The sequence below is a fragment of the Erithacus rubecula genome (genome assembly GCF_903797595.1).
Source record: "Erithacus rubecula genome assembly, chromosome: 15".
In the NCBI taxonomy this organism is placed as follows: domain Eukaryota; kingdom Metazoa; phylum Chordata; class Aves; order Passeriformes; family Muscicapidae; genus Erithacus; species Erithacus rubecula.
This window is the reverse complement of record NC_136667.1, coordinates 18,530,909-18,558,312: the sequence shown is the minus strand read 5'-3', so window position 1 is coordinate 18,558,312 and position 27,404 is coordinate 18,530,909. Positions and strand designations below refer to the sequence as shown.

At 57.6% G+C, this 27,404-nt stretch overlaps 4 protein-coding genes and 1 long non-coding RNA gene across 5 annotated transcripts in view; 1 reads left to right on the top strand and 4 right to left on the bottom strand.

Annotated features, from left to right (window-relative positions):
* Positions 1 to 27,082, bottom strand: part of TMLHE (trimethyllysine hydroxylase, epsilon) — a 102,544-nt gene extending 75,462 nt beyond the window's left edge. The window contains exons 1-7 of the mRNA XM_079319141.1: positions 26,838 to 27,082; positions 26,205 to 26,381; positions 25,156 to 25,435; positions 24,097 to 24,216; positions 23,621 to 23,857; positions 22,402 to 22,540; positions 21,480 to 21,632 (exon numbers count right to left, since the gene is read on the bottom strand). Of these exons, the coding sequence (XP_079175267.1) occupies positions 21,501 to 21,632; positions 22,402 to 22,540; positions 23,621 to 23,857; positions 24,097 to 24,216; positions 25,156 to 25,435; positions 26,205 to 26,381; positions 26,838 to 27,009 (1,257 nt within the window). The 5' untranslated portion in view covers positions 27,010 to 27,082 and the 3' untranslated portion in view covers positions 21,480 to 21,500. The remainder of the gene's footprint in view (positions 1 to 21,479; positions 21,633 to 22,401; positions 22,541 to 23,620; positions 23,858 to 24,096; positions 24,217 to 25,155; positions 25,436 to 26,204; positions 26,382 to 26,837) is intronic.
* LOC306808304 (tumor necrosis factor ligand superfamily member 11-like) lies at positions 877 to 5,017 on the bottom strand (the record flags this gene model as incomplete). Its single annotated transcript, XM_079318746.1, has 5 exons — positions 4,683 to 5,017; positions 2,547 to 2,693; positions 2,267 to 2,303; positions 1,869 to 1,976; positions 877 to 1,310 (listed from the first exon to the last, which is right to left on the bottom strand). The coding sequence occupies exons 1-5, from the start codon at positions 4,938 to 4,940 to the stop codon at positions 877 to 879; spliced, it is 984 nt and encodes a 327-aa protein (XP_079174872.1). The 5' UTR covers positions 4,941 to 5,017.
* On the bottom strand, positions 4,352 to 4,622 carry LOC306808305. The gene is made up of 3 exons (XR_013775961.1): positions 4,569 to 4,622; positions 4,476 to 4,523; positions 4,352 to 4,429 (listed from the first exon to the last, which is right to left on the bottom strand). It is a non-coding gene; the product is annotated as an uncharacterized lncRNA (long non-coding RNA).
* On the top strand, positions 9,402 to 11,191 carry LOC306808612 (hepatic and glial cell adhesion molecule-like; the record flags this gene model as incomplete). Its single annotated transcript, XM_079319330.1, has 5 exons — positions 9,402 to 9,416; positions 9,667 to 9,976; positions 10,156 to 10,215; positions 10,344 to 10,392; positions 10,975 to 11,191. The coding sequence occupies 5 exons, from the start codon at positions 9,402 to 9,404 to the stop codon at positions 10,976 to 10,978; spliced, it is 438 nt and encodes a 145-aa protein (XP_079175456.1). The 3' UTR covers positions 10,979 to 11,191.
* On the bottom strand, positions 12,831 to 19,014 carry LOC306808611 (uncharacterized protein; the record flags this gene model as incomplete). The annotated part of the gene is made up of 10 exons (XM_079319329.1): positions 12,831 to 12,887; positions 13,364 to 13,421; positions 13,715 to 13,807; positions 14,039 to 14,131; positions 14,276 to 14,398; positions 14,831 to 14,932; positions 15,112 to 15,228; positions 15,551 to 15,820; positions 16,895 to 17,221; positions 18,960 to 19,014. 10 exons carry the CDS (start codon positions 19,012 to 19,014, stop codon positions 12,842 to 12,844), a joined length of 1,284 nt encoding a protein of 427 aa, XP_079175455.1. The 3' UTR covers positions 12,831 to 12,841.
* Positions 27,083 to 27,404: the final 322 nt, after the last annotated feature.

The following is a 27,404-nucleotide window of genomic DNA, read 5'->3' as shown; positions in this document are numbered from 1 at the left end:
GTGCTGGATACAAGGATTTATTCCATCCCCCCTGGGAGCCCACACCTGCCTGTAAATCCCCCCAGGCTTAGTAGGATACAGAGAGTACAGGGGAGTTAGAAAAGGGGGCTGTGCCCACCCAGTGTCCATGGGCTGAGCCAGCTGGGCCCTGCCTGGAGCCACCTTTGGCCTCTGGGGTGCCCTCCATCACCCCAGGGCTGGTTTGGTCCCTCCAAGGTCCTGCTGTGACCAGTGGGCTCACAGAGCTGGGATCCTGCAGGGAGTGTGAGGAACTGGAGGCTGGGGGGGACAAAATCCCACAGGAAGAGGTGCTTGGTCAGCAGCTGTGCTGAGCTCCTGCTCCTGTGCAGCCTGGTTTGGGCCCCACGTGCCCCAGTGCCACGTGCCAGCTGTGGGGCCACTGTCACTGCCCTGCCCTTTGCCCTCCCTGCAGCTGGTGCTGCCCCAGCTTTTCATCTCCCAAAGTGAAACTCCTTCACTCCCTCCCAGAGCCCAACCCTGGACCTGCCCCATGCCCTCACCATGTGCCCCAGGGCTGTCACTGCTGTGCCAGAGGTGCCAGCCCTGCCCTGGGGCTGCATCCAGCCCTAAATCCTGGCACCACAGCCCTGCCCAGGTGGGGTCAGGCTCATGGGTGTCACTGTGGGAACACTTTCAGATGTGACCCAGGTGGGGTCAGGCTCATGGGTGCCACTGTGGGGACACTTTCAGATGTGGCCCTGGTGCCTTTCCTGCTGCAGGGAGCTGCTGTGTCCCCAGGGCTGGCACATGCATGTCCCCTGCAGCTCCTGGCTGAGGGTGGCACCAAGCACAGGTCAACCCCGTGTCCATCCCGGCTCGTCCCCCTGCCCAGGAGCCCCGCGGGCCAGCCGGGGCTCACAGGTCAAGCCGAAAGGCTCCGAAATAAGTGGCTGCAGCATCGTGGGAGTCGATGGCCAAGGAGGAGACGGACACGAAGAGCTCATCGCCGGCGCGCAGCTCGAAGAGCCCGCCCTGGTAGAGCGCCTGCAGCCCGTACTCGGCGGCGGGCGCCCAGCACTTGGTGCCCACGCCCTTGAGCAGCAGCAGCGGCGGCCCGTGCCTCGGCTGCCGCTGGATGCACTGCACCAGCTGCGGCCCCGAGTCGCCGCCGGCGCCACGGTGGCGGAAATAGATCTGTGAATACACGTAGTACTTGCCCGGCCGCTCCACGCGCAGCCGCCCCCCGCCGTAGCTCATGTTGTGCAGGTGGGAGCGCAGCCCCCCGTGCCCCCAGTGCCTCAGCGGGTGGCGGCACGACTGCGACAGGTTCCCGGGCTGTGCCGAGTGCCCTGTGAGAAGGGAGCGCTGAGGCTGTAACCACCGTCCTAGGTGTGCTAGGAATGTTTTATCCCATTGCTTTGACCTTTCCCCTTTGTTTTTAGCATGTTGGCAGGGTGCCACTTCTCCCCCGTCCCCCTCTTATCCCATAACCTCGCCATCATGAAATAAACCCCCCCAGAAAGGGCAAAGAGCCTCTTTTTCAATCTTTTACTCTGTCCTTGCTTCTTAGGCTGCTTCTTAGAAACTGATCTATTCTGGGGCTGGGCAGGAGCCTCAGCAACCCCTCACACTGAGGGGCTGCCAGGCTCACATTGGCTCCTTCACAGGGGACACTCTCCCCATCAGCCATCCACCCATCCCAGTCCCCTGCCCTTTGCTCTCTCCCCTGTTCCCATCTGGAGATCCAACAGCACCCAAAGTGATTTCCCTGCTCACCATCCTGATCCAGGCTCACACTGGCTCCTTCACACCTCTCCCCATCAGCCACCCACCCATCCCAGTCCCCTGCCCTTTGCTCTCTCCCCTACTCCCATTTGGAGACCCCCCAGAGGGGTTTCCCCACTCACCATCCTGAGCCAGGCTCTGTGGGCGCAGTGTGAGATGTGCTGAGGCTGTCCCAGCTGTTTTGGGAGGAAGTTGCCCCTCAGAGGTGTTGTAGTAGCTCTGCCAGGCCTCTGCAGGAAAGGGACAGATGCTGTGAGGACAGCCTGGAGACACCTGGCAGGGCAGGGAATGTCCCACTGACCCAGCAGAGCAAAAGGTTACTGAGGGATGGAAATGTCTCATCAATCATCAACCAGCACACTGTGTGCCACGGCCCCGCTGCCCTGGGCAAAGGGACGTGGCTGTGCCCCAGCCCGTTCCCAGAACCTGTGCAAGGGACAATCCTGCTCTCCCCTCTCCTGCCCCAGCTCACAGCAGCCCCAGGAGTGGATCAGCTCTGGCTGCAGCCCCAGGGACTCACCCTTCACAGCATTCCTGCGGATGATGTTCTCGGTCACCTGTGCCACAGAGAAGAGAAAGTTCCCTGGTTAAAGGTGACCTTAGGTCCCTCCAACCCTCCATCCCCTTCCCTGTCAGGCTGGATCTGGGCTCCACCTCCCCCCTGCTGTGGAGGGCTCAAATCCCACTCCCACCTTGAACCATCCTGGCTATGCCCCCTCCCAGCACTGCAGTGAGGACGGGGAAACTGAGGCACGGGGACACCCAGGAGCTCCCCCATCCTGCCCTGGTCCCGGGCTCACCGTGGCCACGTAGGCTTTGATGGTGCTGGCCAGCTTGAGGCAGCCCTGGCTGCTGCTCAGCTCCTCCAGGCTGGAGCCCTCGGGCTGTTGGTGGAGCATCTGCAGACAGCGCAGCTCCTCGGCGCTGCCAGGAGCCTGAGATCTCAGCTGGGAGGGAAACAAAGCCTGAGGGCAAACTGGGACACACTGGGAGCAGCCAGGATCCTGCTGGGGTGGCAGCAGGGCCAGCTGCCCCCAGCCTGGCTCCTCCAGCACCTGGGCACGCAGAGAGCAACCAGGGCACTGGGATCATTCAGCCCCTGGATCCACAGATACTGGGATTAACTCAGAGACTAAATCCACAGGATACTGGGATCAGTTCATCCTCTGGATCCACAGGATACTGGGATAAATTCAGCCCCTGAATCCACAGGATACTGGGATCAGTTCAGCTCTAAATCCACAGGACACTGGGATAATTCAGCCTCTGTACCCACAGGATTTTGGGCTCAGTTCAGCCTCTGTATACACAGGACAGCAGCGTGAGGTCAGATTGAAGGATCTGGGTTCCTCTCTGCGCCCCTGGAGCCCTGGCCAGCCCTGCCCCTGCCCTGGCCACTGCCCGTGGGTGGGCAGCAGGAGGGCTCGCAGGTTCCTGCACACACCTGCACACATCTGTACACACCTGCACATACCTGCACACAGCTGCACACATCTGTACACACCTGCACACAGCTGCACGCACCTTCACACATCCGTACACACCTGCACACAGCTGCACACACCTTCGCACACCTGCCCGCCCAGGGGGAGTGCCGAAGCAGCGGATCCCCGGGCTGGGGCTGCTCCCCGGGAATGTCCGCGGCGGGTGCGGGTCCGGGCAGGGCTGCTCCAGGCACGGAGCTGCACCGGGGCTGCTCACCTGGAGAAGGCTCCAGGGAGAGCTCAGAGCCCCTGCTAGGCTAAAGGGGCTCCGGGAGACTGATTCCCAACTCCCAGCACACATCCGCCGAAACGAGCCCGAATTGTTCCACTAGAGCGCTTTTCTCCTCCCTCCCCTCTCCCCATTCCCCTCCTCTGCCCGCCCTTCATGTAAATCCCTCTCAGCGGGACCTCATGAGACCCAGGCATGGAGACAAAGCCCGAAGGAGGCCTGGAGCCCACCCCAAAGGATGCTCCGCTGGATCCAGACAGGCTGTTTATTCCCCCCGCATCCGTGGGCAGGGCTTTTCCTTCTTCCCCATCTCTGCTGTGATTTGTGGAATGTCTGGCACTGCAGGACCCTTTTTTATTTTTTTCTTTTTTTTTTTTTTTTTTTTTTTTTTTTTTTTCTTTTTTTTTTGCCTCACCCTCAGGGATGAGAGCAGCTTCCACGGAACTGCTGCCAGCTCCGAATTTCCCTCCACCCCTGGATCTCCCGAGCGGCTCGGGAGATGTTGTGGCTCGGGATCACAGCTGCGGGGAGGGGCTGGCGTGGCTGTGAAAGGATCAGAGCCAAGTTTGGGAGCGGCTTTGCCCGAGTGACCCCGTGGGAGGTGGGAATGGCGGGATCTCAGCACAGCTGGGAATGGGGGGTCCTAGCAGCTCCCAAAGGGGGTGAGGAGGATTTGGGGGTCCTGCAGAAGGAGGGAGGTGGGAATGGGAGGAGGGAAGAGGTGAAGCCGGAGCCAGGGGTCAGTGGGGTCTGGAGCCCAGGGAAGTTTCCCCGCAGCCACATCTGGGGCTGGAGACTCCGAGGGGATCCCAGTGCAGAGCCCCCCTCACTCAGAGCCAACCTCAGCTCCAGGCAGGGCCCAGGACAAAGGCGCCGTCTCTCCACATCTGGATCGGCGACAGCGTCCACTTCCCGCCCACGCCTGTACAGCTGGATCTGCAGCTCCTAGCGGAGCTCGGGCAATATCCACCTCCCAATCCACATCTGGATCGGTGACTCCCTGGGGCAGTGTCCACCCCCCAATCCACATCTGGATCCGTGACTCCCTGGGACAGTGTCCACCCCTCAATCCACATCTAGATACGTGTCTCTTTGGGACGCTGTCCCACCCCCAATCCACATCTGGACCCGCCGGTTCCTGCGGAGCTGGGGCACTGTCCCACCCCCAATCCACATCTGGAGCCGCTCTCCCGCCCCGCCGGGGCTCCCGGGACAAAGCTCACCTTGGCGATGGCCATGGTGAAGTAGACGAAGAGGCCGGTGGTGGAGGCGATCTGCAGGGCCACGATGGCCATGACGGCCACGCTGCCCCACAGGGGCCCACAGCGCCGCCGCCGCTGCCCCCGCGCGGCTCCGGGGCCGCCGTCCGGACCGGCACCGGGAGCAGCACCGGGAGCGGAGCCCTCGGGCAGCATGGGCGCGTCGGAGCCGCCGCTGTCGGAGCGTAGGTACTGTCCGGGGCTGGGCGGCTGCGGGGCCATGGCCCGGCCGGTCCCGGTCCGGTGCCGGTGCCGGTGCCGCGGCCCCGAGCGCGGCGGGACGGACGGGAGGGGCGGGGCGGGGGGCTGGGGAGGTGGGCGTGGCCTGTGTCAGGAGGGGCGGGGCCTGTGGTGGCCACCGAGGGGCCGGCGGGGGCGAGGACGGCCGCGGGGCTGATGCTCGGGGAGCGGCGGGGCCGGTGCGTGTCCCCAGAGTGTCTCCAGAGTGTCACTTCTGTCCTGCGGGAGAGGGGTGGCCTCAGCCCTGACCCAGCTCAGCAGCCCCCAGACCCCTCATGGAGGTGGGAATCCCCTCCCCAGCACGTCCCACCCCGCAGTGTCCCCAGAAGCACCGCCAAGGCAGAGCAGGGCATCTCCCAGCCCGGAGCATCTGCCAGCCCCGGGAATGATTTCCCTGTCCTTCTGCCAGATCAGTGTGTGCCCGGTGCCGCAGCCCCATCCCTGCCCGGGCACGGAGCTGCTTCCCAGGAGTCTGGGAAGGGCGCTGAGCTGGGAGGGACGTGATTAATTATGTCTAAAAAAAAATCCCACGACAGCTCAAGCCTCGTGGTTGTTCCAGGAAAAAGGGCTCAGGACCTGCCGAGGCAGGTGAGGAGGGAAGCGCTGCAAAGGGCACACCTGGGGATGCAAAGGGCACACCTGGGGGTGCAAAGGGCACATCTGGGGATGCTAAGGGCACACCTGGGGATGCAAGTGGCACACCTGGGGAGCAGCCTGGTCTAGTGGAAAGTGTCCCTGTCCATGGCAGGAGGTGGAATGGGATGAGTTTCAGATCCCTTCCAAACCAAACCAATCCACGATTTTGTGATTTGCCATTTGAGGCACAGGTGTTTGTGCTGAAGGAACTGGGACCCCTGCCCTTTGTGCTGCTCTGTGGGATGGGACAGGGGCACGACTGAGGAGCAGAGGGAAACCAGGAGCAGTCAGAATCCCAAAGGTTTGTCTGTGAGTCAGGGCAGCACCAGAACTGGAGCTGTGCAGAGAAAATTGGGTGAGAGCCAGGGGGGAAAAGAATGCCTCAATCCTGGCTGAGGAGTTGTTTTTCACTTCTAATGTTTCCTGGTGTGTGCACTGGGAGAGCCGGGTCAGGCAGAGCCTGGAAATCTATTTCCTCAGTGGTGCAGAGCAAGTGCAGGGGAGCAGGAGAGAGGCTGTTGGGGTCTCCTGCTGTTCTCAGTGGGGCTGGGGTGGGGGAAACCAGCAGGAGATGCTGACACGGACATGGAGCTGGGTCTGGCATTTCCCAGCCTGGCCCTCGCTCTCACTGCACTTTACTTCAGGCAGGAACGTGCAGTTCCAGTTGTGCTCCATGAGTGCTGGGATGGCCAAGGCAGATCCCTGAGCTGGTTCAGTGCAGGGTGCTCCTCCCCAGAGCTCTCCTTCAGCCCGGCCCAGCCCGGCTGGTGACTCCCAGCATGTGCTGGCCACACATGTTCCTCCCTGAGGAAACTGCAGCCCCTGTGCCGTGAAGTCATTGCCTGCCTGCTGTAACCTCCTTGGAATGTGCCCTCAGATGTTTGGCTTTGGGCTGGAACCCATCAATTCCTGTGCTGAGGTGATTTCTGGGGAAAACCTCTTCCTCATCACACCGTACTTCCAGCGGGAGCGTCAGGCATCCAACCTCTGGGATCCAACCTGAGGACATTGGCTGGGATGGGAACAAGCTGGTCCTCACAGCCCCTCCTGGCCCCTGGCTGGAGCCAGGGCGTAGGGAGAGAGGGAAAGGAGGAGCAGAGGCTCTGTGGGCACCCAGGGTGTACCCTGCACAGCTGGCAGGAGTTTGGCACAGGAGGGATGGATGAAGGAGCCCCATAAATCCCTGGAGCTGTGAGCTTTCCTAGGAGGGATGAGGAGCAGCAGCCTCTGGAACATCCCAGGGTGGGACAGAGCTCCTGAGACATCCATGCCATGGGCAGGATGATGGATGGCAGGCAGGGACAGGCAGGGACAGGCAGGGACAGGGAGGGACAGGCAGGGACAGGTAGGAACAAGCAATGACAGACAGGGACAGGCTGGGACAGGCAATGACAGGCAGGGACACACAGTCACAGGTAGGGACAGACAAGTTCTGCTGCAGCTCCTTCCCTGGGCTGGGCTCCCTGGTTCCTACACCTCCGTGGTTCCTCACACAGCTGATCTGCACAGCTGATCTCTCTCCTCACATAGTGATCTCCTCGTACAAAGATCTCCTGGCACAGCTGATCTCTCTCCTCACACAGTGATCTCCTGGCACAATGATCTCCTGGCACAACTGATCTATCTCCTGGCACAATGAGCTCCTGGCACAGCTGATCTCTCTCCTCACACAGTGATCTCCTGGCACAATGAGCTCCTGCACAGCTGATCTATCTCCTGGCACAGCAGATCTCCTCGCATAGCTGATCTCCTCGCTCCCTCTAGTGGGATTGGGATTGCTGCGTGGGGAGAGAAGAAGAAGAGCGGTGAGGAAGGGAGGGCAAGGAGAGGAAGAGAGAGAAAGGAGGACGTGAAGAGGGGAAAGCGAGAAGAGAAGAGAAGAGAAGAGAAGAGAAGAGAAGAGAAGAGAAGAGAAGAGAAGAGAAGAGAAGAGAAGAGAAGGAGGAGGTGGAGAGGACGAGGAGGAGAGGAGAGGAGAGGAGAGGAGAGGAGAGGGGAGGACAGGACAGGACAGGAAGCGGCGGCGGCGCCGCTCGGTCCCGCCCCGGCCGTGCTGCCGCTCGTGGCGGCGCTGACCCCGCCGGCCCCGCAGATGTTCCCCGTCCTCCTCCTCTTCCTCCCCCTCCTTCTCGGCCCGGGCAGCGCCGCGGTGGCCCCGGGGCTCACAGGCGAGTGTGGTGCCGGTACCGGTGTCGGTGCCGCTCGGTGTCCCGGCCCTGCGGGAGCTCTGGCCCGGCCGGGCCGCGGGGGGAAGCGGGCGGGACCCGGCACCCCCTCCGCCTCACGGGAGGCTTTTCCCGGCCCTGGAGGCGATTCCAGGCTGGAATCCCGGGGCACAGCCGGGAGGGAAACCGGGCAGGGGCCGCGGCTTCTCCGGGCTCCGGGTGCTGCTCCGGCCGGGGCTGGGCTGTGTTGGGCCCCCAAAGGCAGCGAGCATTTCCATGGTCCTGCTGGGGATCCGGGGCTGCTGCAAGATTTGGGGGTGCTGGAGGATTTGGGGGTGCTGGAGGACTTGGGAATGTTGGAAGACTGGGGGGTTTTGGAAGCTTTGGGGGTGCTGGTGGGTGAAAAGCTCAGCACGGCCCCTCAGGAGAGACCCTGGGCCCAGCACAGGACGGACCTGGAGCTGCTGGAATAAACCCAGAGAAACCCGGGGAACTGCTGGGATAAACCCAGAGAAATCCACTGGACAGGAGAAGCATCCAGCAGAGCTCAGGGTCTAAAGGGGCTCCAGGAGAGCTGGAGAGACAAGGGATGAAGGGAGAGGGCACAGGGAGTGGATTTTGGGATTTTGGGCAGGAATTGTTCCCTGTGAAGGTAGGGAAGGGCTGGCTGAGGTTCCCCAGAGCAGCCCTGGCAGTGCCCAGGGTGTGACAGAGCTTGGAGCAGCCTGGGATGTGCAAAGTGTCCCTTCCCATGAAACTTGGGGATATTTAAGGTTCCTTCCAAACCCTTCCACGATTCATGATTCCATAAATCTGAGCTGAGGCAGGAAGGGCTCCTGCAGCACGTGCCAGGTGGATGCAGTGGGATCCCCATAGCTGAAGTTTTGTAGTTATGTAATCTATTTTTTAAAGGATGTGTTTAGGAAAGGACTGTAGATTGGTTGAACTTTTGAGATACTAGTCTGCCTTAGCAATTTAATATTTGAGAGACTGCTTTGGGTTACACAATAATTGCTGTTGGTTTGTATTTCTAATTATATATAAACTGACTTTATAGATTTTAGTTTGGGTGGTGTGGTCTGCACTTGGGCACTTATAGTTTAATGGAGTTAGTTGTCATAGGGATGGCATTTATTTTTTAAAGATGTGTTTAGGAAAGAAGTGTAGATTGGTTGAACTTATGAGATGCTAATTTACATTAGCAATTTAACATATTTGAGAGACTACTTTGGATTAGACAATAATCATTGGTTTGTATTTCTAATTATATATAGACTGATTTTACAGATTTTAGCTTTTGGCTTGGGTGGTGTGCAGACCACTTACAGTTTAATGGAGCTAGTTGTTGTAGGGATGGGATTTATTTTTTAAAGGGTGTGTTTAGGAAAGAAATGCAGATTGGTTGAACTTTTGAGATACTAGTCTGCCTTAGCAATTTAATATTTGAGGGATTACTTTGGGTTACACAATAATTGCTGTTGGTCTGTATTTTATATGTTTATTAATTTGTGTCCATATTACAGTGAATTCTACTAACAAAGCGAGGAAATAGAGGTGGATCTAGTTAGTTACAACATCTTTTAAAAGCTATCTAATTAAAAACTAATATAATTTATACTTTTAACTCGATAACCAAACACTCATGACCTTCAGTGTGGTACTTTCTATGCAACCAAAAACTACTATCTGAAACCAAGAAGGAGAAGCAGGGAGGAAGAAGAGCCAACACCCACGTTGCCCCACACCTCTTACTGTGTTCTAAAACCCCAAATTCCAAACCCTTCACAGTGTGAAGGGTTCAAACTACACCCAACTCAAATTTGGAATCCTCCTCCGACGCCTGAGGTCAAAGCCAGTGTTGTCTGGGGGTGAGAGCAGGCAGTGCGTTGTCCCAGGGTGGGTTGCAGAGCCTCGGCTGGGCTCTGACGCTGCCCCTGCCTCTCTCAGAGCCGCTGTCCCGGCCGAGGATCGTGGGCAGCGCGGCGGTGCGGGCCGGCAGCAGCGCCCGGCTGGAGTGCAGCGTGCGGCGGGGCCAGGCGGGCTCCTACCGCTGGGAGAGGAACGGGGAGGTGCTGCGGGAGGGCGAGCGCCTCCGCCTGCCGGGCAATGGGACGCTGTGCATCCTGCACGTCACCATCAGCGACAGCGGCTACTACACCTGCGTGGTGAGCAACGCTGTGAGCCAGAACGAGACCTCCTTCCTGCTGCAGGTGCACCGTGAGTCCATCCATCCAGCCTTGCCTTGCCTTGCCTTGCCTTGCCTTGCCTTGCCTTGCCTTGCCTTGCCCTGCCCTGCCCTGCCTTGCCCTGCCCTGCCCTGCCCTGCCCTGCCCTGCCCTGTTAAATTCAGGTTCAGTTTGCTCTGGTGCAGAAGCTCTGGCTTGTCCCCTTTGCAGACTCTGCCAACGTGGTGCTGCCCATGGTCCTGGCCTGTGTCATCATTGGTGTGCTTGCAGGTAGGTGCTGGGCTGGCCAGGTGGGTGCTGGGGGTGACCAGTTGGGTGCTGGGGGTGACTCTTTGAGGCTTTGAAGGTCCCTCCAGCCCCAGTGGTTCTGGGATTCTCTGCTGCTGCTTTGTCCCCAGGTATCTTTGTCTGGTGCAGGAGATGGAAGAACTCGAGTGATGACTCCAGGTAAGATGCCTCCAGCCCAAAATTTTCTCTCCACAAGCCCAGATTTATCCTTGGCTGGATCTGAGTGAACTGGAGAAGTGGGCGATCTCATGGTAAGAGGCTGCTCTCCCACCCTGGGGACTCAAAGGATTTGCTGTCCTCTCTGTTTAATCTCCACTCTGGAAATATTCCTGATTCCTCCAGCCACAGCCTGACACTCCTTAGCTCTGAATAATGGGTGAATACTGAATTGGAATTGGAATACTCTGGAGGTTTCTGGGAAGCAAGTGATTCTCGAGATGTTCTCAGAAATTGCTCCCTCCCTGTGACCACAAACACACTCAGGCTGTTCCCTGGAGCCTCCTGCAGGGTGGGGATCAGGATGTGGAAAACCCATCCCATGAGGTGCTGGGTTATGAACCAGGTGCACTCAGATCCCAGGGAACTCCAGCCAGGGAGAAACTGGCCAAGGCAGCTCCTGGAATCTGGAGGAGGGCAGAGCTCCAGAGCTCCTGGTGCTGGCACTGCCAGTGTGGGACACTGAGCTGGCTGCAGGGCCCCAGTGCAGGACATGGCTCAGCTGGGCCTCTCCTCTCCTTGCAGGTAGAACTGCCTCAGCCCTGCCCTTCCCTGGAGGTGGATACTGCTGGGAGTGCCAGGTATCCCATCATGTCCCATCCCAGCCTCTCCTGGGCTCACCTCTGAAGTGTTCAAGCTGCCAAAACCTGCACATGGCTTTTTGGAAAGCACTGGTTTGGACTATTTCTGTGTTGTCCTGCTCTTCCTGCTGTGCATCCCTGGGAGGAGGGATGTACCTGCTCCATCCTCCATCCTCCTGCCTTCCTCCAGAGGCCTCCATGGGCTCTGCCAAGAGCCACTGTCCCTGCTGGGCAAGTAACTGCACAGTGCTGGGGCTGGCAGCTGCTGGGGAGTGCCAGGGGCTGAGCTCTGGACATCCTGCTGTGTGTGACCCTGGGAGGCAGGAGAGGGGCAGGAGCTGGCAGGGAAGGGGGGAGCAGCAGAGGAATTCAGTTTGTGAAGGGAGATCCCAAGGAAATCCCTGTGGACATGGAACATTTGCTGCTCTTTCAAAGCTGATGAGAGCTCCTCTTCCCTTCCATGCTCCTTTTTGATGGCTTAGCTGGGACTTGAACATTTTAATAACAATCTTCCAGCCTGCTGCTTGTAGGGCACTGCCATGGTCCCCAGAAAATTCACTTTGCAAAGCAGCTCCCTGTTGTCACTGGAAGGGGCTGGTGAGATTCCAGCCCCACTGGAAGCTGCAGGTTGTCCTGTTCTCTGTTGCACTTGGGGGTGTAAAACAGCCACGTGTTTTACCAGAAACATTTCTGGGGAGTTGTCTGTGAGTTGTTCTGTGGTTTGGTGATGGCTGTTGCTGCTAATAAAGAGTGTGTGTTATCCCAGGGGGTGTTGCTGTGGAGTTTGGGGGTGGGAAATGGCACTGGGGTGGGAGTCAGCCCCTGGTGGGATGTGGCAGAGCTGGATTTGTCCCAGTGCCAGCTCTGGGGGATGATCCTTTGCTCTTGAGGGCATCATCTGCTCCCCTTGTGGGGTTCCTGCATCCCCATCCCCTCCCTCTCCTGCTCCTGAGACTGAGGCACTCAGCTGGGGTTAAAAACAGCCCAACAATTCTGCTCCAAATCTGGCTGAGGGTATTTTTAACCTGGCCCCACGCCCTGGGTCACAGGAACCTGGCAGTGCCCAGGAGGAGCTGCCTCCCCAGGAGCTGGGTCAGGGCTGCTCCAGGGGGGGGTTTGGGGAGGTTTGGGGGTCACCTGGGGGGCTTTGGGTGCTCAGCAGCTGTTTGTGGCTGGAAAAGCCTCCCTTGGGCTGCAGGAAACTTCTCAGTTGTGACAGCCAGGACAAACAGCCCCTGGCACAGGCTGGGTGTGATTTAATCCTGCCTGGAGTAAATAAATCCCAGAGTGTGTCAGACAGCCTGGGATGGAGCTGGGGCAGAGCTGTTGGCAGCATCCATCTCCTCCCACCCTGCTTTTTGTGCCTTCATGTCCTTCCTCTGCCTTCACCACTGCTAAAGCCAGAGTCTATTTCAAGTTACTGCAGGGTTACACCCAGAAAAGTATTTCATGCTACTGTCAGGTGTATCTTACCCAAAGAGCTCTAAATGGTTGTAAACAAACCTTAAATAAAGATAAACCAGTGAGGGACTCCTACATCTGCTGCTGAAGGGGCTTCTCTATTTCAGGGTTTGGTTTTCTGGAGAAGGAAAGGGGGAAATGTGCATTTAGCCTCCCCTGGGTCTGTGTTATTAAAAAAAAAAAAAAAAAAAAAAAAAGAAAAAGAAAAAGAAAAAAAGGCAGAATCAGGTTAATTTTGTGGACATTTATTATGAGGATCATAGAGGAAGCAGAGCTGTGAGTCCTGGACCCACTGAACCTGGGGGAGGGCTTAGGGCTGGCTTAGCCAGGACAGAGCCACCTCGTGGATCTCAACTGGGAATGGTGTCCTTGGGGCCTGGCTCAGACATCTCAAAGCTGTGGAAGGAAGAGGAGGGGGATGTGCTGAGCATCACAATTGTTCCTGAGGGTGGGCAGGGCCTGGCACAGGTGCCCAGAGGCACTGTGGCTGCCCCTGGGTCCCTGAAGTGTCCAAGGCCAGGCTGGAGCAGGGTGGGACAGAGGGAGGTGGAACAGGATAATCTTAGAGCTCCCTTTGCACCCAAACCTTTCTGTTAATCCATGAACTCAGGGGGAATTAAGGCTTTAAAGCCTCAGGCTGAAGCCGTAAGGGGGAGTTTTGAGTGGGGTCTCACATGCTTTGCTGGATGGAGACCCCACCTGAGCCTCCCCTGAACTCAGCAAGAACCCAGGGCTGGGATGGATCTGTCTTGGGGTCTGGGTCTTAAACTAAAACACAGGATGGTTTCCACATCCTGCTTCTTTCACTTCAAGATGTACAAATCCACATGGAAAGTAGGAATCTCTGTGGAAAATAGGAACAAAGGTCATACCTGACTTTGTCTATCCAAGAGCCATCCTGCTCCTGGGGACAGCTCTGAGTCCTTTGATCTGCAAAGGACAAATTGTCCCCAGATAGGAAATGTGAGAGGCACCAAGGATGGGGTGAGGGATTTGGGATACAGCCCTGGAGTGTTGGATTTGGCATACAGCCCCTGGGGTGTTTTATTTGGGATACAGCCCCTGAGGTGTTTTTATTTGGGATACAGCCCCTGGGGCTTCCCAGGGAAGGGGAACAGTCAGTGGGAACCATGAGGGCTTCACAGAAACCAAAGAAAGCATTTGAAGTGGTTCCTGTGGCTGCTGTGGGCCCCGAAGAAGAGGAGGAGGAGGAGCAGACTCACAGCAGAGGCCGATGGCGAGGAGGGGCAGGGCCACCACAGCCGCCGTGCTGGCCACCAGGACAGTGACATCCATGAACCTGGTGCATCCTCCTTCTGCCAGCAGAGCAGGACAGGGAAAGGAGGGATGCGGGTTGCCACCGTGAAAGCACAAACACACAACAAATAGGAAATGAAACAGGAGGAGGATGTCGAAACCGAGTTGTGCTCCTGCCACGATTTCACTTCCCCGGGTTGGGGGTTTGGCTTTGGGGCTGGAGCAGCAGCCGAAGGGGGTGGGGGTGCAGGAGCTGTGCCCTGGGGGGGGTCCTGGGGGTCTCTGCTCACCGTGGCGCCGGTAGATGCTCCTGATGAGGAAGGAGCTGCTGAGCAGCACGGCCAGCACGGCCCCGGGCGCGGCGTAGCCCATGGCGCGCTGAGCTGCAGGGCACGGTGGGGACGGACCCCGGGCGCTGCTCAGGGACCCAGCCCCGCACAGCAGCTCTCAGCTAAAGCCAGGAGGAATGTTCATGGTGGAACAACTCCCCGTGGAGCAGTTTGGTCCATCCTGGTGGGACCCCTCACCTTTTTTGCTCTTCAGGTGGCTGAAATCTGCAGGCTGGAAAATGGCCGTGATGGCAACCAGGAATGTGACCACGGTGAGGTAGCTGAGGGTGATCTCAGGCAGTATGACAGCCACAGAGGGGCCTGAGAGACAAAGGGACAAATAAGGGACCCCAGTGCACCCCTGGCACCCCTTCCTCTCTTGGGAACCCTGCAGTTCATCCCTCCTCTCTCCAGCCTTTCCTTGCAGCCTCTCCATTCTCTGGTCATTCTGTTCTGCTGGGAAAGGGCTCTGGGGGAAGGGGAATCACTGGGAATAATTGTGCAGGGGGGTGTGTAATGCACGTGGTGGTGCAGGCTCCCCCAGAGCTGGGGGTCACACGTGGGGTCACACGTGGGGTCACACAATGGGGTCACACAATGGGGTTACATATGGGGTCACAAAATGGGGTCACACATGGATCCTGCACTGCTCTGATGGGTCTGTCCCCTCCCTGTCCCTCTCTGCCTCTCTCTCTGGGATCTCCATCAACCACAGGTCTGTTCCCCCTCCCTCCATCCCCCAGCCCCTCTGACCTTCCTCCCACATCCAGAGGACGCCGGCGGTGCCGTCCAGGATGCAGGCCATGCACACCAGCCCACAGGTGTAGCAGCTCAGCCACCTCCAGAGCTCCCCCCCTAAAATCCCAGAGCAGAGGGGGATGACCCTGTGGCCCCCAGAATCCCTGCCAGGCCCTCAGGGTGGGCTGCAGCCCTGGGATGCGGCAGGATGTCCCAAATCTGGGGGCTCCCAGAGTGATGCTCTTTGCTGTTCCCCACCAGACAAGGGAAATGGGGTCCTGCCCCCCAGAACTCACTTATCCTGAGCTTTTGGGACTGGCAGACAGGGATAATTAACCCCCAGGCCGAGACAACAGCGAAGACCACAGCGACCACTGCCATCCTCAGAGTGTGCTTCAGGCGATGGGAGAGACCTGGAACAGAATGACCCCAAGGGCAGGAGGGGGGACACAGGCAGGACCCGCCTCCCCCCGGCTCTGGCGGCCAAGGGGACCCTCCATCCCCAGGACAGACCCCATTTATTGCCAACAATTATTCCCACAGCCTCCCCTCCTGCCCGAGCTCAGCATCACCTTGGTTTTGGACCTGCCCCAGAGGGAACCCCCAGCCTGCTACCAAGGGCTGGGATCAGAGGTGGGAATTGCTGCTCTCATCCCGCAGCCTCGGGGGACTCGGGATGGAGACAGGGTGGGGTGGGACCCCAGGGAAGGGTGAAGGGGCAGTGGGAGGTGAGACCTTCGATGGTGACTTCCAGGGAGGTTTCCTGCCAGCTGATGCCATTGCTGGCGTTGCAGGAGTAGGAGCCGCAGTCCGACCTCTTGGCTGGGCTCAGGAGCAGAACGCTGCTGCTGCTGGACAGCCAGGACACCCTGCCCGGGGCCAGGGGCTGCCCATCCTTCCTCCAGCTGATGCTGTCCACTCTGCCCTCTGACACCTCACACACCAGCTGGCCAGGGGCCCCGGCCACGAGGTTGCTGGCCCAGAGCTGAGGGCGGGACACAGGGTCTGGAAAGGGAGCAGAGACCCCAGCACCTCTCAGACATAAAATCACAACGTGGTTTGGGTGGGAAAGGACCTTAAATCCCATCCAGTGCCACCCCTGCCATGGCAAAGACACCTCCCACTGTCCCAGGCTGCCCCAAGCCCTGTCCAGCCTGGCCAGGGATCCAGGGGCAGCCACAGCTGCTCTGGGCACCTGTGCCAGTGAAGGTGACCTGGAGCATCCCTTGGGCTCAATTGCCACCACAGCATCACCACAGTGTGGCCACAGGTGCCTTTCCCTTGGGAACTCCATCCTGCTGCTGTGCTTTCCTGGCTTTTTTCCAGTAGAATCACTGCTTGTAATGGATGTGGGCAAATACAGAGCACTTTGAAATGTGCCAGGAAATGAGAACAGAGCAGAGAAGGCAGCAGATGCCACTCAGATTGTGTGTGCTTGGACAGAGGCACAGGGCTGTGGTGGCATTGTGGAGTGACTGGTGAGGGTGCATAAACCAGAGCACATTAAGGGAATTGCTGGCAGCAGGTCTGAGGGATCTGGGCCCTTCAAGTGCCTCTGGTCTCTGTGGTGGCAGCTGGCGCCTGCTGAGGACACAGGGGACAGCCTGGCCTGAGGGGTGGTGGCTTCTGCAGAAACCTCAGCTGCCTGGGCTCTGCCAGCTGTCCCTGGCAAAGTGCTGAGGCAGGGACCACAGAACCCACCAGCCCCTCCCTTATCCCTCTGCTTCCTCCATCCCCCATCACCCCACTGGTTCTTCCACCCTGTTACAACTCCCTCCATCATCCCACAGCCCCTCCACCATCCCTCTGTCCTCCCTCACTCCCCCCATCCCTGCACTGAGCTGTGACAAACGAGGGAGGGAATTGCTTTTGCAGGATGGGGCCTGTCCCTCTGTCCCCTGGAAGGTCTCACAGGGCAGCACTTCCAGATCTGCTCCCAGCACAGGTTGGGAGCCTCTTCCCAAGGTCTCTTGGTGCAAACAAGCCCAGGACTGGCCCACCCAGCCCCTCTTCAAGCCCCTTGGTGCCTGCACAGACAGATCCTGCTGGGAGCCATCCCCCTCCCACACTGGCACTCACAGAGCACTTCCAGCTGGATTTCCAGGCTCTCCCTGTCTCCTGTCACCCTGTAGGTGCCACTGTCACTTTCCTGGACATCCTCCAGCAGGAGAGATCCGTTGGATGGGTGGAAAAGGGCTCGTCCTGTGTAGGCAGGGTGGATGGCTGGGGGTAGGACCGCCCCGTGGTGCTGCAGGATGGGCTGGGGACCGCTGCCACTGAGGAACTCCCAGCGTGTGGAACGGCTGTGGGTGATGTTCTGCAGCCCAGGAAGCAGCACCGAGGAGCCCACAGCTCTGTGGAGAGGCCCTGATGCTTCCAGAGCTGCAGAGAACGGCAGCAGCAGCCCTGGAGGGAGGAGATGGGGGGGGATGGGGTTGGAGCTCTGCCCATGGCACAGGGGTGGGGCTGGGGGCTCTGCCCATGGCACAGGGGTGGGGCTGGGGGCTTTGCTCATGGCACAGGGGTGGGGCTGGGGGCTCTGCCCATGGCACAGGGGTGGGGCTGGGGGCTTTGCTCATGGCACAGGGGTGGGGATGGGGCTGGGGGCTCTGCCCATGGCACAGGGGTGGGGCTGGGGGCTCTGTTCTGTGGCTGTGCCCATGGAATGAGCTTCTCCCATCTGAGTTTTTATCACACTGACCTAATTTCTGCGGCTCATTCCCAGTTCACAGAACCCTGGAAAGGTTTGGGCTGGAAGGGAACTCAAAGCTCATCTCATTGCACCTCTGGCACCCACAGGGACACCTCCCTCCAGAGCAGGCTGCTCCAAGCCCTGCTCGGTCTCACTTGAACACTCCCAGGGGTGGGACAGCCACAAAACCCTTGCTCTTGTTCGGGGCTGAAGGTGTCCACGTGCTCCTGGATGCAGCTGCCTTCCCGAAATTTCTGGGCTTGTCCCAAGCGCTGAAGGAGGAGCTGCTGTGGGAAGGTCCCAGTGCCAGAGCCCCCTCCCCAGTAAGGGGATTGTAGGAAAGGGGAGAGGGGCAGGGAGGGGGCAGTGCCCAGCCCCAGGGCCCCGCAGGGATCCTGCCAGGCTGTGTTTGCTCTCAGCCCTGTCCCAGCTCCTGCCCGATAAGCAGCTGTTCACCTGCATTCCCTCTGCACCTGCCAGGCCCTGGAAACCCCTGGGGATGCTGCAGCACGGGTGGGAGGGAAAAGAGGTGTGACAATGCAGGTGAAGTCAAGTTCATCAGGTGGTTTTAATTTCTCCCTCCAATAACCTTGAAAAGCTATTTTCCTGTTTTCCTGCCCCCCCAAACTGTAGATGGGGAGGAAGAAAACACAAATTAATGACTAAAAATTATTTTTCCCTGAAAAATTTCCTTTTTCAGCTGAGAAATCGCTATTTACAGAGAACAGAACAACGAGCTGAAGGGAAGAGGAAAACACTCCATCTTTTGCAGCTGCAATGGCCAAAACTCATCCTACAGACACTGACACCACCCCAAAATCAAGCTGGAGGGTAATGGGCTCCCTTTCTATTCTAGCTGCCCATCCTGAAAATCTCTGTGAGTTTGGATCTAGCCCAGGTTGCACAGAGCAGCTGTGGCTGCCCCATCCCTGGAAGTGCTCAAGGTCAGGCTGGACAGGACTGGGAACAGCCTGGGGGTGGGATGGGATGAGCTTTAGGATCCTTTTCAACCCAAACCCTCCTGTTATTCCATGGTTTGTGTTTCAAGGCAGCCAGTGACTATTTAGTGAAAATGCTCAAATGAGTTTAACTGCAAGTGAAACTTTTAAACTACTTTTACATATCGATTTTTAACAGATTCGCAGATATTAACATATATAATACGTGGCTTTAAAAACATCAACTATTTTTACAAACCTATTTTTAACACAAACACAGACATTAACATAAATACGGATATTTATGTGTGAGTACAGCTATCAGCCCACTATAAAACTGCAGCAGAATTTTATCCCGGGAGCTGTGCGTGGCTTTTCCACCTCCTCTCTCCTTGCACAAACACTTCTCCTTTCAGGTTAATCTTTTCACCAAACACTCTAACCCTGCGCTGGGTTCCAAGGGGGTCTGGGGGAGGTGAGGAGCCCCCGGCCCCTCCCAGCCCGGCCTCCTTACCTGCCAGCAGCAGCCAGGTGGGTCCCGGCAGCTCCGCGGGCCGGCACAGCAGCATCTGCCAAGGAAAAGCGCCCCGAGGGACCCGCGCGGTGCGGGTACGGCTGAGGCTGTACCGCGATGGATCCGCGCTGCGATGGATCCGCGCCGCTCGCAGCCTGCGCTTCTGCCGCTCGCTGCTCTCCTGCGAGATGACTCCCCTCCCAGGCTCCTCCCACGAGTGGCAGCGGCGCAGCCCCCGCTCCTGTCCCTGCTCCTGTTCCCGCTCCCGCTCCTTTCCCCGCTCCTGTCCCCGCTCCCGCTCCTTTCCCCCCTCGGGTCCCCGCTCCCGCTCCTATCCCCACTCCCGCTCCTGTCCCCGCTCTTTCCCTCCTCCTGTCCCCGCTCCCGCTCCTGCTCCTATCCCCACTCCTGTCCCCGCTATTGTCCCCACTCCTGTTCTGTCTCTGCTCCTGTCCCTGCTCCTTTCCCCCCTCCTGTCCCCTCTCCCGCTCCTTTCCCCTCTTATGCTCCTGTCTCCTCTCCTGTCCCCGCTCCCCCGGGCAGGAGCTGCCCGTGGCTCCGGCACCGTGCTGGGATCTACCGGGGGCTCTGCCGGGCAGGAATAAAAACTCCAGGGGACCTCCCCGCATCCATTTCCATGCCCCAGAGGATCCTCCCCATCCCTTCCCGACACAGCTCGCTCCTCTCGCAGAGCCTGGAGCAGAGCTGGAATTCACCCCCGGCCCGGTTCCGAGGGGAGCAGGGGCTCGGTCTGGCTCTGAAACACCCGTGAGCAGCTTTTTCCTGCAGCCCTTGAGGTGTGCTGCGATCGTCTCTGCCCGCAGGATTTCTGCAAAGGGATTTTCAGTTTGTACATCCCAAAAAAACCTTCACAGCCACAGAGGCTCCGAACAGCAGCTGCTGGGCTGGATGGTGACACAGCAGCGGCACGGGAGCCCCGAGCCCGCCCGGGAAAGGGTTTCTGAAAAGCGAATTTCTGGCATCTTGTGCCATCGTGTGGGATGGAAGGGAACGGCCGGAGCAGCGGCTCGGGGAGGGCGGGATGGGATGGGATCAGTGGGATTGGATGAGATACAGGGATAGAATGAGGATGGGATGGGATGGTATACAGGGATAGGATGAGGATGGGATGGGATAGAGGGATATAGGGATGGGATGATGGGATAGAGGGATACAGGGATGGGATGGGATACAGGGCTAGGATGAGGATGGGATAGAGGGATGGGATGGGATGGGATGGGATGGGACGGGATAGAGGGATGGGATAGAGGGATACAGGGATGGGATGGGATGGGATGGGATGAGCCCCAGCACGTTCCCTGCCCTTCCCAGCAGGGAATGCTCAGACACAGCAAGCAGAACCTTTTTTCTTTCCTTGGTTGTGGAAGGGAAGGGCTTTGTCCCCTTCAAAAATTGGAGGTGGAAGAGGAGGGATCCTCTTTTGCTGGCCTCACCCCAGAGGAATCTCCCTGCAGGTCCCAGCTGCCACCATGGCCACCCCCCACCTCTGTCCCAGGGCCCTTTTGCTGGGCAAACCATTCTCTTTTTGTACAATCTTTTATTAATATCATCGTGATTATTGCCATTTCTTCAGTAAATTGTGGCTCCAACTCAGAATCTCTCCCAGTGTTTTTCTTCCACTATGGAAGAAGTTGGCTGGAGGGAGCTTCATTTTCCTGCTGAAGTTTAAAACTGGCTCCTGCTGGGGTCCAAGGCTGCCAGTGGAGCTACACCTGACAGAGGGCTCAGAAACCCCTTTGAGCCCTGCTCATTCCCAGGGGCTCAGAGGATGGGAAGGGAACCCTGGGACTGGGAGCACCAGGAAGCTGAGCCCACAGCAGAGATTACAGGAAAATCTGATTTCAGGAATGTTTTGGCACCATGATCTGTACATTCAGTGTTTGGATTAAACAAGGGCAGCAAGCTGAGCACCTGTGCACCTGCACTGCCCTGAGGTCTGCTCAAAGCAAAGGGAATGACCCAAAAGATATGGCAAAATAAAAAATTCTGTAACAGCCCGAAAGATGTGGCATAACGAAAAATTCTGTAACAGTGGGATTTGTTTTTGTTCCTTATCCCATGGCACTCCAGTGCCACAGGAGCTGAAAGGCACCTCTGGTTACATTCAGAGTGGGACAATTTTGGGAAAAAATCTACCCAAAGAGTGAGGTTCATGCAGCAGAGTGATGATGACCTAACACCAACTCCCCAAGAAGGGATGGGAGAGGAGGCACAGTGGAAGTTTATCACAAACCCTGGGGCTGCTGAGCCCTCAACACGAGTGCAGTGCAACAGGCAGAGGGAGCAGCAGCATGGCAGGGTGGCACTGAGGGGATCCTGGTGCTCCCAGGGGTGGCACTGAGGGATCCCTGTCTCTCCCAGCAGCACCACTGGGGCTCCTGGCAGTGGGACTGGGGGCTCCCAGCAGCAGCCCTGGGCACCTGGTCCCCCACAGGCTGGCTCTGCCTGCAGCCCACGCAGCCCCAGCTCTGCATGCAGCCCCCGCAGCCCCAGCTCTACCTGCAGCCCCCGCAGCCCCCCCTACGCCTGCAGCCCCCGCAGGCGCGCCGCGTTCAGCGCGTCGTCCCGGCTCAGGTAGCAGCCGCAGAGCTGCCGGTAGCCCGTGAACGCCTCCCGGCCGTGCAGCACTCGCCAGTTATCCACAAACAGCACCTGCATGGGGAAAAGGCATCAGGGCACAGCCAGGGCACCCTGGGCATCCCAGGGGACTGGGAAAGCAGGTAAGGGTGTGCCCTTCCACTGGCACAGGTGAGTTGTGCTCCTCCACAGGACCCAGCACAGCTGTTTATGGAGCCAGCCCAGAAACACATTTTAGGGTTTCTTTCCCTTCTACTGCAGAGGAAACAGCTCACCAGCAATAGGCAGTGGCAAACTCATCACTGAGTCCCAGAATGCTTGGGTTGGAAGGAACCTTAAAACCCATCTTGTTCCACCCTCTGCCACGGGCAGGGACACCTTCCACCACCCCAGGTTACTCCAAGCCCCATGGAACCTGGATTTGAACACTTCCAGGGATGGGGCAGCTCCAACCTTCCTCTGTGGTGCCACTTACCCTTGTAAGGGTTCAAACAAAACCTCAGAGCTGTAATTTCTTCTGGAAGAAGTGAAACCTGAACATTAAGTGTTCTGGCCTCTTTGCTCCTGAGGATTCTCATCTCAGTGGGTGGAAACTGGGAAACTAACTGGAAACTAACTTTCCTCTGAAGCAGGGCTTGAACTAAACATCTCTGCCTCACCTGGGAGCTGATACTGCTGTAGGACAGCAGAGCACACAAGCAGATGTCACTGCTGTTAATGCTGGAGCACCCAGAATGAGGAAAACTGTGGCAGTGTACACCCACAGAGCCTGTACACCCTGCCCTTCTCCCTGCTCCAACCCCCAGCCCGGAGCAGCCCCGGGGGATGCAGCCCCAGGCCCCACCTTGCCCGGCTTCAGCTTGACCCAGAGCTCGTTGTGGGGCCGGCGCAGCTCGGCGGTGAGGGCGCGGTGGGCGCGGTACCAGCGGCGCACCACGGGGTGCGGCACGGTGTTGATCACCGCACGGTCGTAGTTGTTGTACCTGCAGGGAGAGGCACGCCCTGAGGTTCAGCTTTTGTGTTTTTTAGAATCTCTGATGCTTGGTGTGTAACTCTGAAACTTCATGTTAGGTGTTAGTAAGTTCTCTTCACAGGGACAGTTAGACAAAAAATCTCTTTCTAGCTAAAAAATCAAGGACTTTTTGTAACCAAAAAGCAGAAACAACAGTGAGGGAAAGGGGGCAAACCAGGGGGCTGAGGTTAGATAACTGACCCCAATATGTAGATGAAACAAAACTCGTAAAAAAAAAAGTGTAAAACTTGTCACTGGGATCCATCTCGGATTTGATTTGGGTGTAGCCCTGGCCAGGCTCTTACAGTGCCTCTAAGGTGGATCTTTTCAATAAATACCTATTTTATTCCTTTCAATAAATACCTATTTTGTTCCTTTTGCTCTGTTTAGTCTCTGTTCTGGATGAGCCTTTCCAGTCAGGAGGAGAGACAAGACACTGCCCAATGCAGCTCCAGGGGAACCTCAGGAGAGAACCTTCCAAGAGAACCCCAAGAGCCTGTGGGCTTGTGGGGGTTTAAGGGAGGCTGCAGAGGTGACCAGAGAGGTTGTGCTGCCAGCACAGGATTTTTGGGAACACAGCACTGAGGGCAAGAGGAGTTTACTACCAAGTGTACACCTGTTCCTCTTGGTTTCCCATGGACAGACTGAGGCAAGACTGAGGGTTGCTTAGAATAAAAGTGCAGAGCAGTGCAAAGTTGGACAACCTCCAAAGTGGAATTTCAAAACTCAGCCCAAGCTCCCTTTGGAAGGGATTATCCTGCACTCTCCCAGGATGGTTTCTGGGGGCTTCTCCAGAGAAGAGCTTAGTTCACCTCCATGTCAAATGGAATGGGATGAGAGCTTGGAGCTGAAGGGAGAATGCCAGGAGTGAAAAGTCAAAGCTCAGCACAAACACCCATCTTTGTATGAGGTGCTGGTGCTTCCTCTAAAGCAGGAGGAACACAGGGTGTTCACCCCTGCTCCTCCGAGACACACTGAAATATTCACACAAAGATGTTCATGGATGCTCTGCAGAAGCACCAGCACAGCCCCAGAGGCTGCTGGCCATTACCTGATGAGGTAAAGCTCGTTGTTCCAGGGGTAGACGTTGAGCAGGGGCCCCACTCCGACCATGTGGTTGTGGCAGCCGCCCACGCTCTCCACGTACTCGTGCCTGACAGGCACCTTGGCCAGCAGCTCGAAGTGCTCCGGGGCCTGCAGCCGCACCTGCTCGGCTGCATGGAACCCGTCCACCAGCAGGGTGCGCCCGCCCGTGCCCTCGTGCTTCAGGCAGTGGAACACCTGGATGCTGCAGAGACACAGCAACCACTCACCCTGCAGCCCGTGCTGCCCCAGGACACGCTGCACCCGCTGCTCCCCGGGGCAGGGCAGCAAACTGCCCGTGCTGCTCCCCAAACACAGCCACACGAGTCTGGGAGACTGCAGGATGAAGGCTGAGACACAGAATGCACACCCAAAAAGGCTGCCCCGGCCTGGAAGTGTCCCAGCAGCAGCCTGGGGCGGTGGGAGGGTCCCTGCAGCACATACCCGCAGGGCTCCTGGAAGTAGGTGGTGTCCGTGTGCCGGTCCAGGGCCAGCTTGGTGTAGGCTGTGTCTCCCCGGGAGAAGTCAGAGGTGAAGTACCACATCCTGCCATAAATGGTCTCCCTGCAAGAGATTCCACAGCTCAGTGGCTGTGTAAGGCACCTCCTCCCCTACATTTGAGTTATTCCCCTCTGTCCCATGCACAGTCATTAAAGCAGAACAACTTCACAAAATTCAGATTTCAGGCATAGTGCTTCTAATCCCTCTTCTGGTGTCCAGCTCCTCTTTTCCTCCCCAAAAGGCTGTTGGTGACAAGCCTTTCCCTCCCCTAACACCAACCATCATCCCCAGTCATGGAAGTGACACAAGGGTTTGCCCAAGTGCAGCCAGCCCTTACTTGTACGCACAAAGGGCTGCCCAATAATTCAATTTCTTCTTCCCAGAATCCTGTTTTCACTCTATCTCCCTCCAACATGCACAGGAGGGAAGGGACAGCAGGCAAGGCCAAACAGCACTCAGGGGCTACAGGGGGAGGGAGCCTGGAGACAAAAACTGGCTGGATACTCCCTAAAGCCCCTTGTTTCCATTTGGAATGACTGTTTATTAACAGGAATCCCTTCTTTCCCAACAGCCCCAGGCAAATCAAACTGTTTCTACAGCTTGGATAGAACCCCAAGCTCAGCCCCAGCAGCAACACCTCTCCCTGTTTTTCTCCAGCAAGAGCTCCCACTGGTTTTTGATCTCCCTGGCTCCCAGGGCCAGGCTGCCCTCACGACCCCTCAAGTCATAACAGGAAATGTCTCTCCTTGCAAAGCTCTGCTCTTCCCAGACAGCCACTTCCTTCAGCCCCTCCTCTCTGCACAGTCCCACTGTCACAAAAGTCATGGGATGCTCCGAGGGCAGCTCAGGAACTGAGTGACTCCCAGCTCTCCCATAAAGGAGGGTGGATCCCACACTGGGATCCTCCATCCCAGGTCAAGGGGAGCACCCAGAGCATTTGTGTGCAAACCAACCCATGCCACACAAAATACAAGTTTACCCTCCCCAGGACAGCCCAGCTACCTGATGATGCTGATCCTCTTTGCCACAATTTCTGTGTGCTCTTTGGTGGGAGTGACATTCTCCACAAAAGCAATCCCATACAACAGGAAGCTCTGCAAGAACTCCTTCAGCCCCTCATCTGTCTGCAGGAAGTGCTGGCAGTCGATGGAGGGGACCTGGGCTTGCTGGTAGATCTCAGCATTCCAGAGGATCCTGGGGTGCATCACCTGCTGCTTCTGCCCCTCGTAGCTGTTCTTGGCCAGCCACTCCAGCCCATAGCGTGTCACGTGTCCATCTGGCCCTGGCACAGGGACAGGCCACGGTCACCAACATCCCACTGGCCAGCCCAGGACAGACCCCAGTCTCATCACCTGTCTGGGGATGGGCTCTTTGCACCCTGCTGCCACCCAAAATATGATCTGAAAGGCCACCAGTTCTAAAGGTGTTGTCATTGCTGCCACAATTCAGGGCAGCTGCTGCAACCCTCTCCAAATTCCCAGCCAGCTGTTGCATCTGCATTGGTTTTGTTTTTTGTTGACAGGATTCCAAGGACAATCAAAGCTTTGAAGTCAAGCTCTCCAATAAAGGTAGAAAGGTTCTACCAACAAAGGCAGAAAGGTTTCACCAAATAAAGGTAGAAAGGTTCTACCAAATAAAGGCAGAAAGGTTCTACCAAATAAAGGCAGAAAGGTTCTACCAAATAAAGGCAGAAAGGTTCTACCAAACAAAGGCAGAAAGGTTCTACCAAACAAAGGCAGAAAGGTTCTATCAAGTAAAGGTTCTACCAAATAAAGGTTCTTCCACCAAAAGGAAGGAAGCAGCTGGGCAAGTGAGGAGAAAGGGCAAAAAACCGGCATGGTGAGCAGGGCTGACAGTTGCCCACACAGAATGGGGAAGGAAAAGAGAAACAACCCATGCCCCATGTACACACACACAAAGGGCTGGGGCAGGAAATGCAGATGGTGTGATTACAGTGATGCAGAGGTGTGATTAGAGCGAGAGCAGTGTTTCAAACCAGGTCAGCTGTGGGGATGAGGCTGCCCTGGCTGCAGCAGGTGCTCAGGACTCACAGGTGAGGAAGAGGCTGCTGCCCTCCACCCTGACAGCCTGGGGCTGGATGGCCAGGTCCACGCTGGCCGTGTCCAGGCTGCGCTGCCGGGTCTTGGCGTTGTAGCAGGAGGCGGAGCGGCAGTGGTCGCGCAGCCAGACGAAATCCAGGCGCATCACCGTGCTGCCATAGCTCAGCTCTGCAGGGAGGGAGCACAGCAGCTGGGCCAACAGGCACAGACAGAGGCAAGAACTGAAGCCCACAGCCCACACTTTGTCATCCCAATGGCAGTGACACAAACTGTCACATGAGCAAGGCCTCTGAGCAATTCCTTGTGCTTGCAAGTGACTGGGAGTACTGAGATCACACTGGCCTCAGCTGCAAAGAGGCAGCAGAGGTGGGCACATACCAGAGCTGAGGGGGCTCTGCCAGAGAGAGCCTGAGCATGGCACAGAGCAGGGCTTTGACAGTTTTTGTCCAGGGATCCCTGGATTTGATTACTCATTTAGAGTGCCTCACTTATATTTGACATCCTATCCTGCCTTTGGGAATTCCTGCAGGGAACATGAAGCAGAAGGAAAACACCCATCCCTGCAGGGAACAAGGCTGGACACCCCCCCTGCTGTCCCTGTGGCACCCACACCAGCACACCTACCGAGATGGTCCTGGTGCAGCTGCCAGGCACAGGGGGGGGATGCTGCTGCAGTGGGGTGGCAGCGAGCTGGGGCAGCCAGGAGGGGCCTGGGGGCTCGGGGCAGCCGTGGCCAGTGATGCCCAGGGGTCCCCTGGCACCCCTGCAGCAGCCAGGCCAGCCTCTGGCACCACATCCTGGCTGCCAGCACACAGGGGACAAGGTGATGTGATGTGATGCTCTTTCCTACACCCCAGCAGGACACAGACCTGAGAAGACACAAAGGAGATCCTGTGAGGTTTGGGGGGGCCTGGCACAGGAGCTTGGAGCCACCTGGGCATGTGGAAGGTGTCCTTGGAATGGGATGAGCTTTAAGGTCCCTTCCAACCCAAGCCATTCCAGGATTGTGATTTACCAGGCAAAACCTTTCCAGGAAAGACAGCTGTGTTCAACACTCCTGTGCAAAACAGTGGCAAAACCTCATCTCTGAAGGTCTTGCCCCCCCCCCCAGCACTCCCAGTTTGAATTCACCATTCCTGGATGGAACTGCAGCAATCATGAACCTTGGTCAGGGAAGCAATAGCAGAGGAA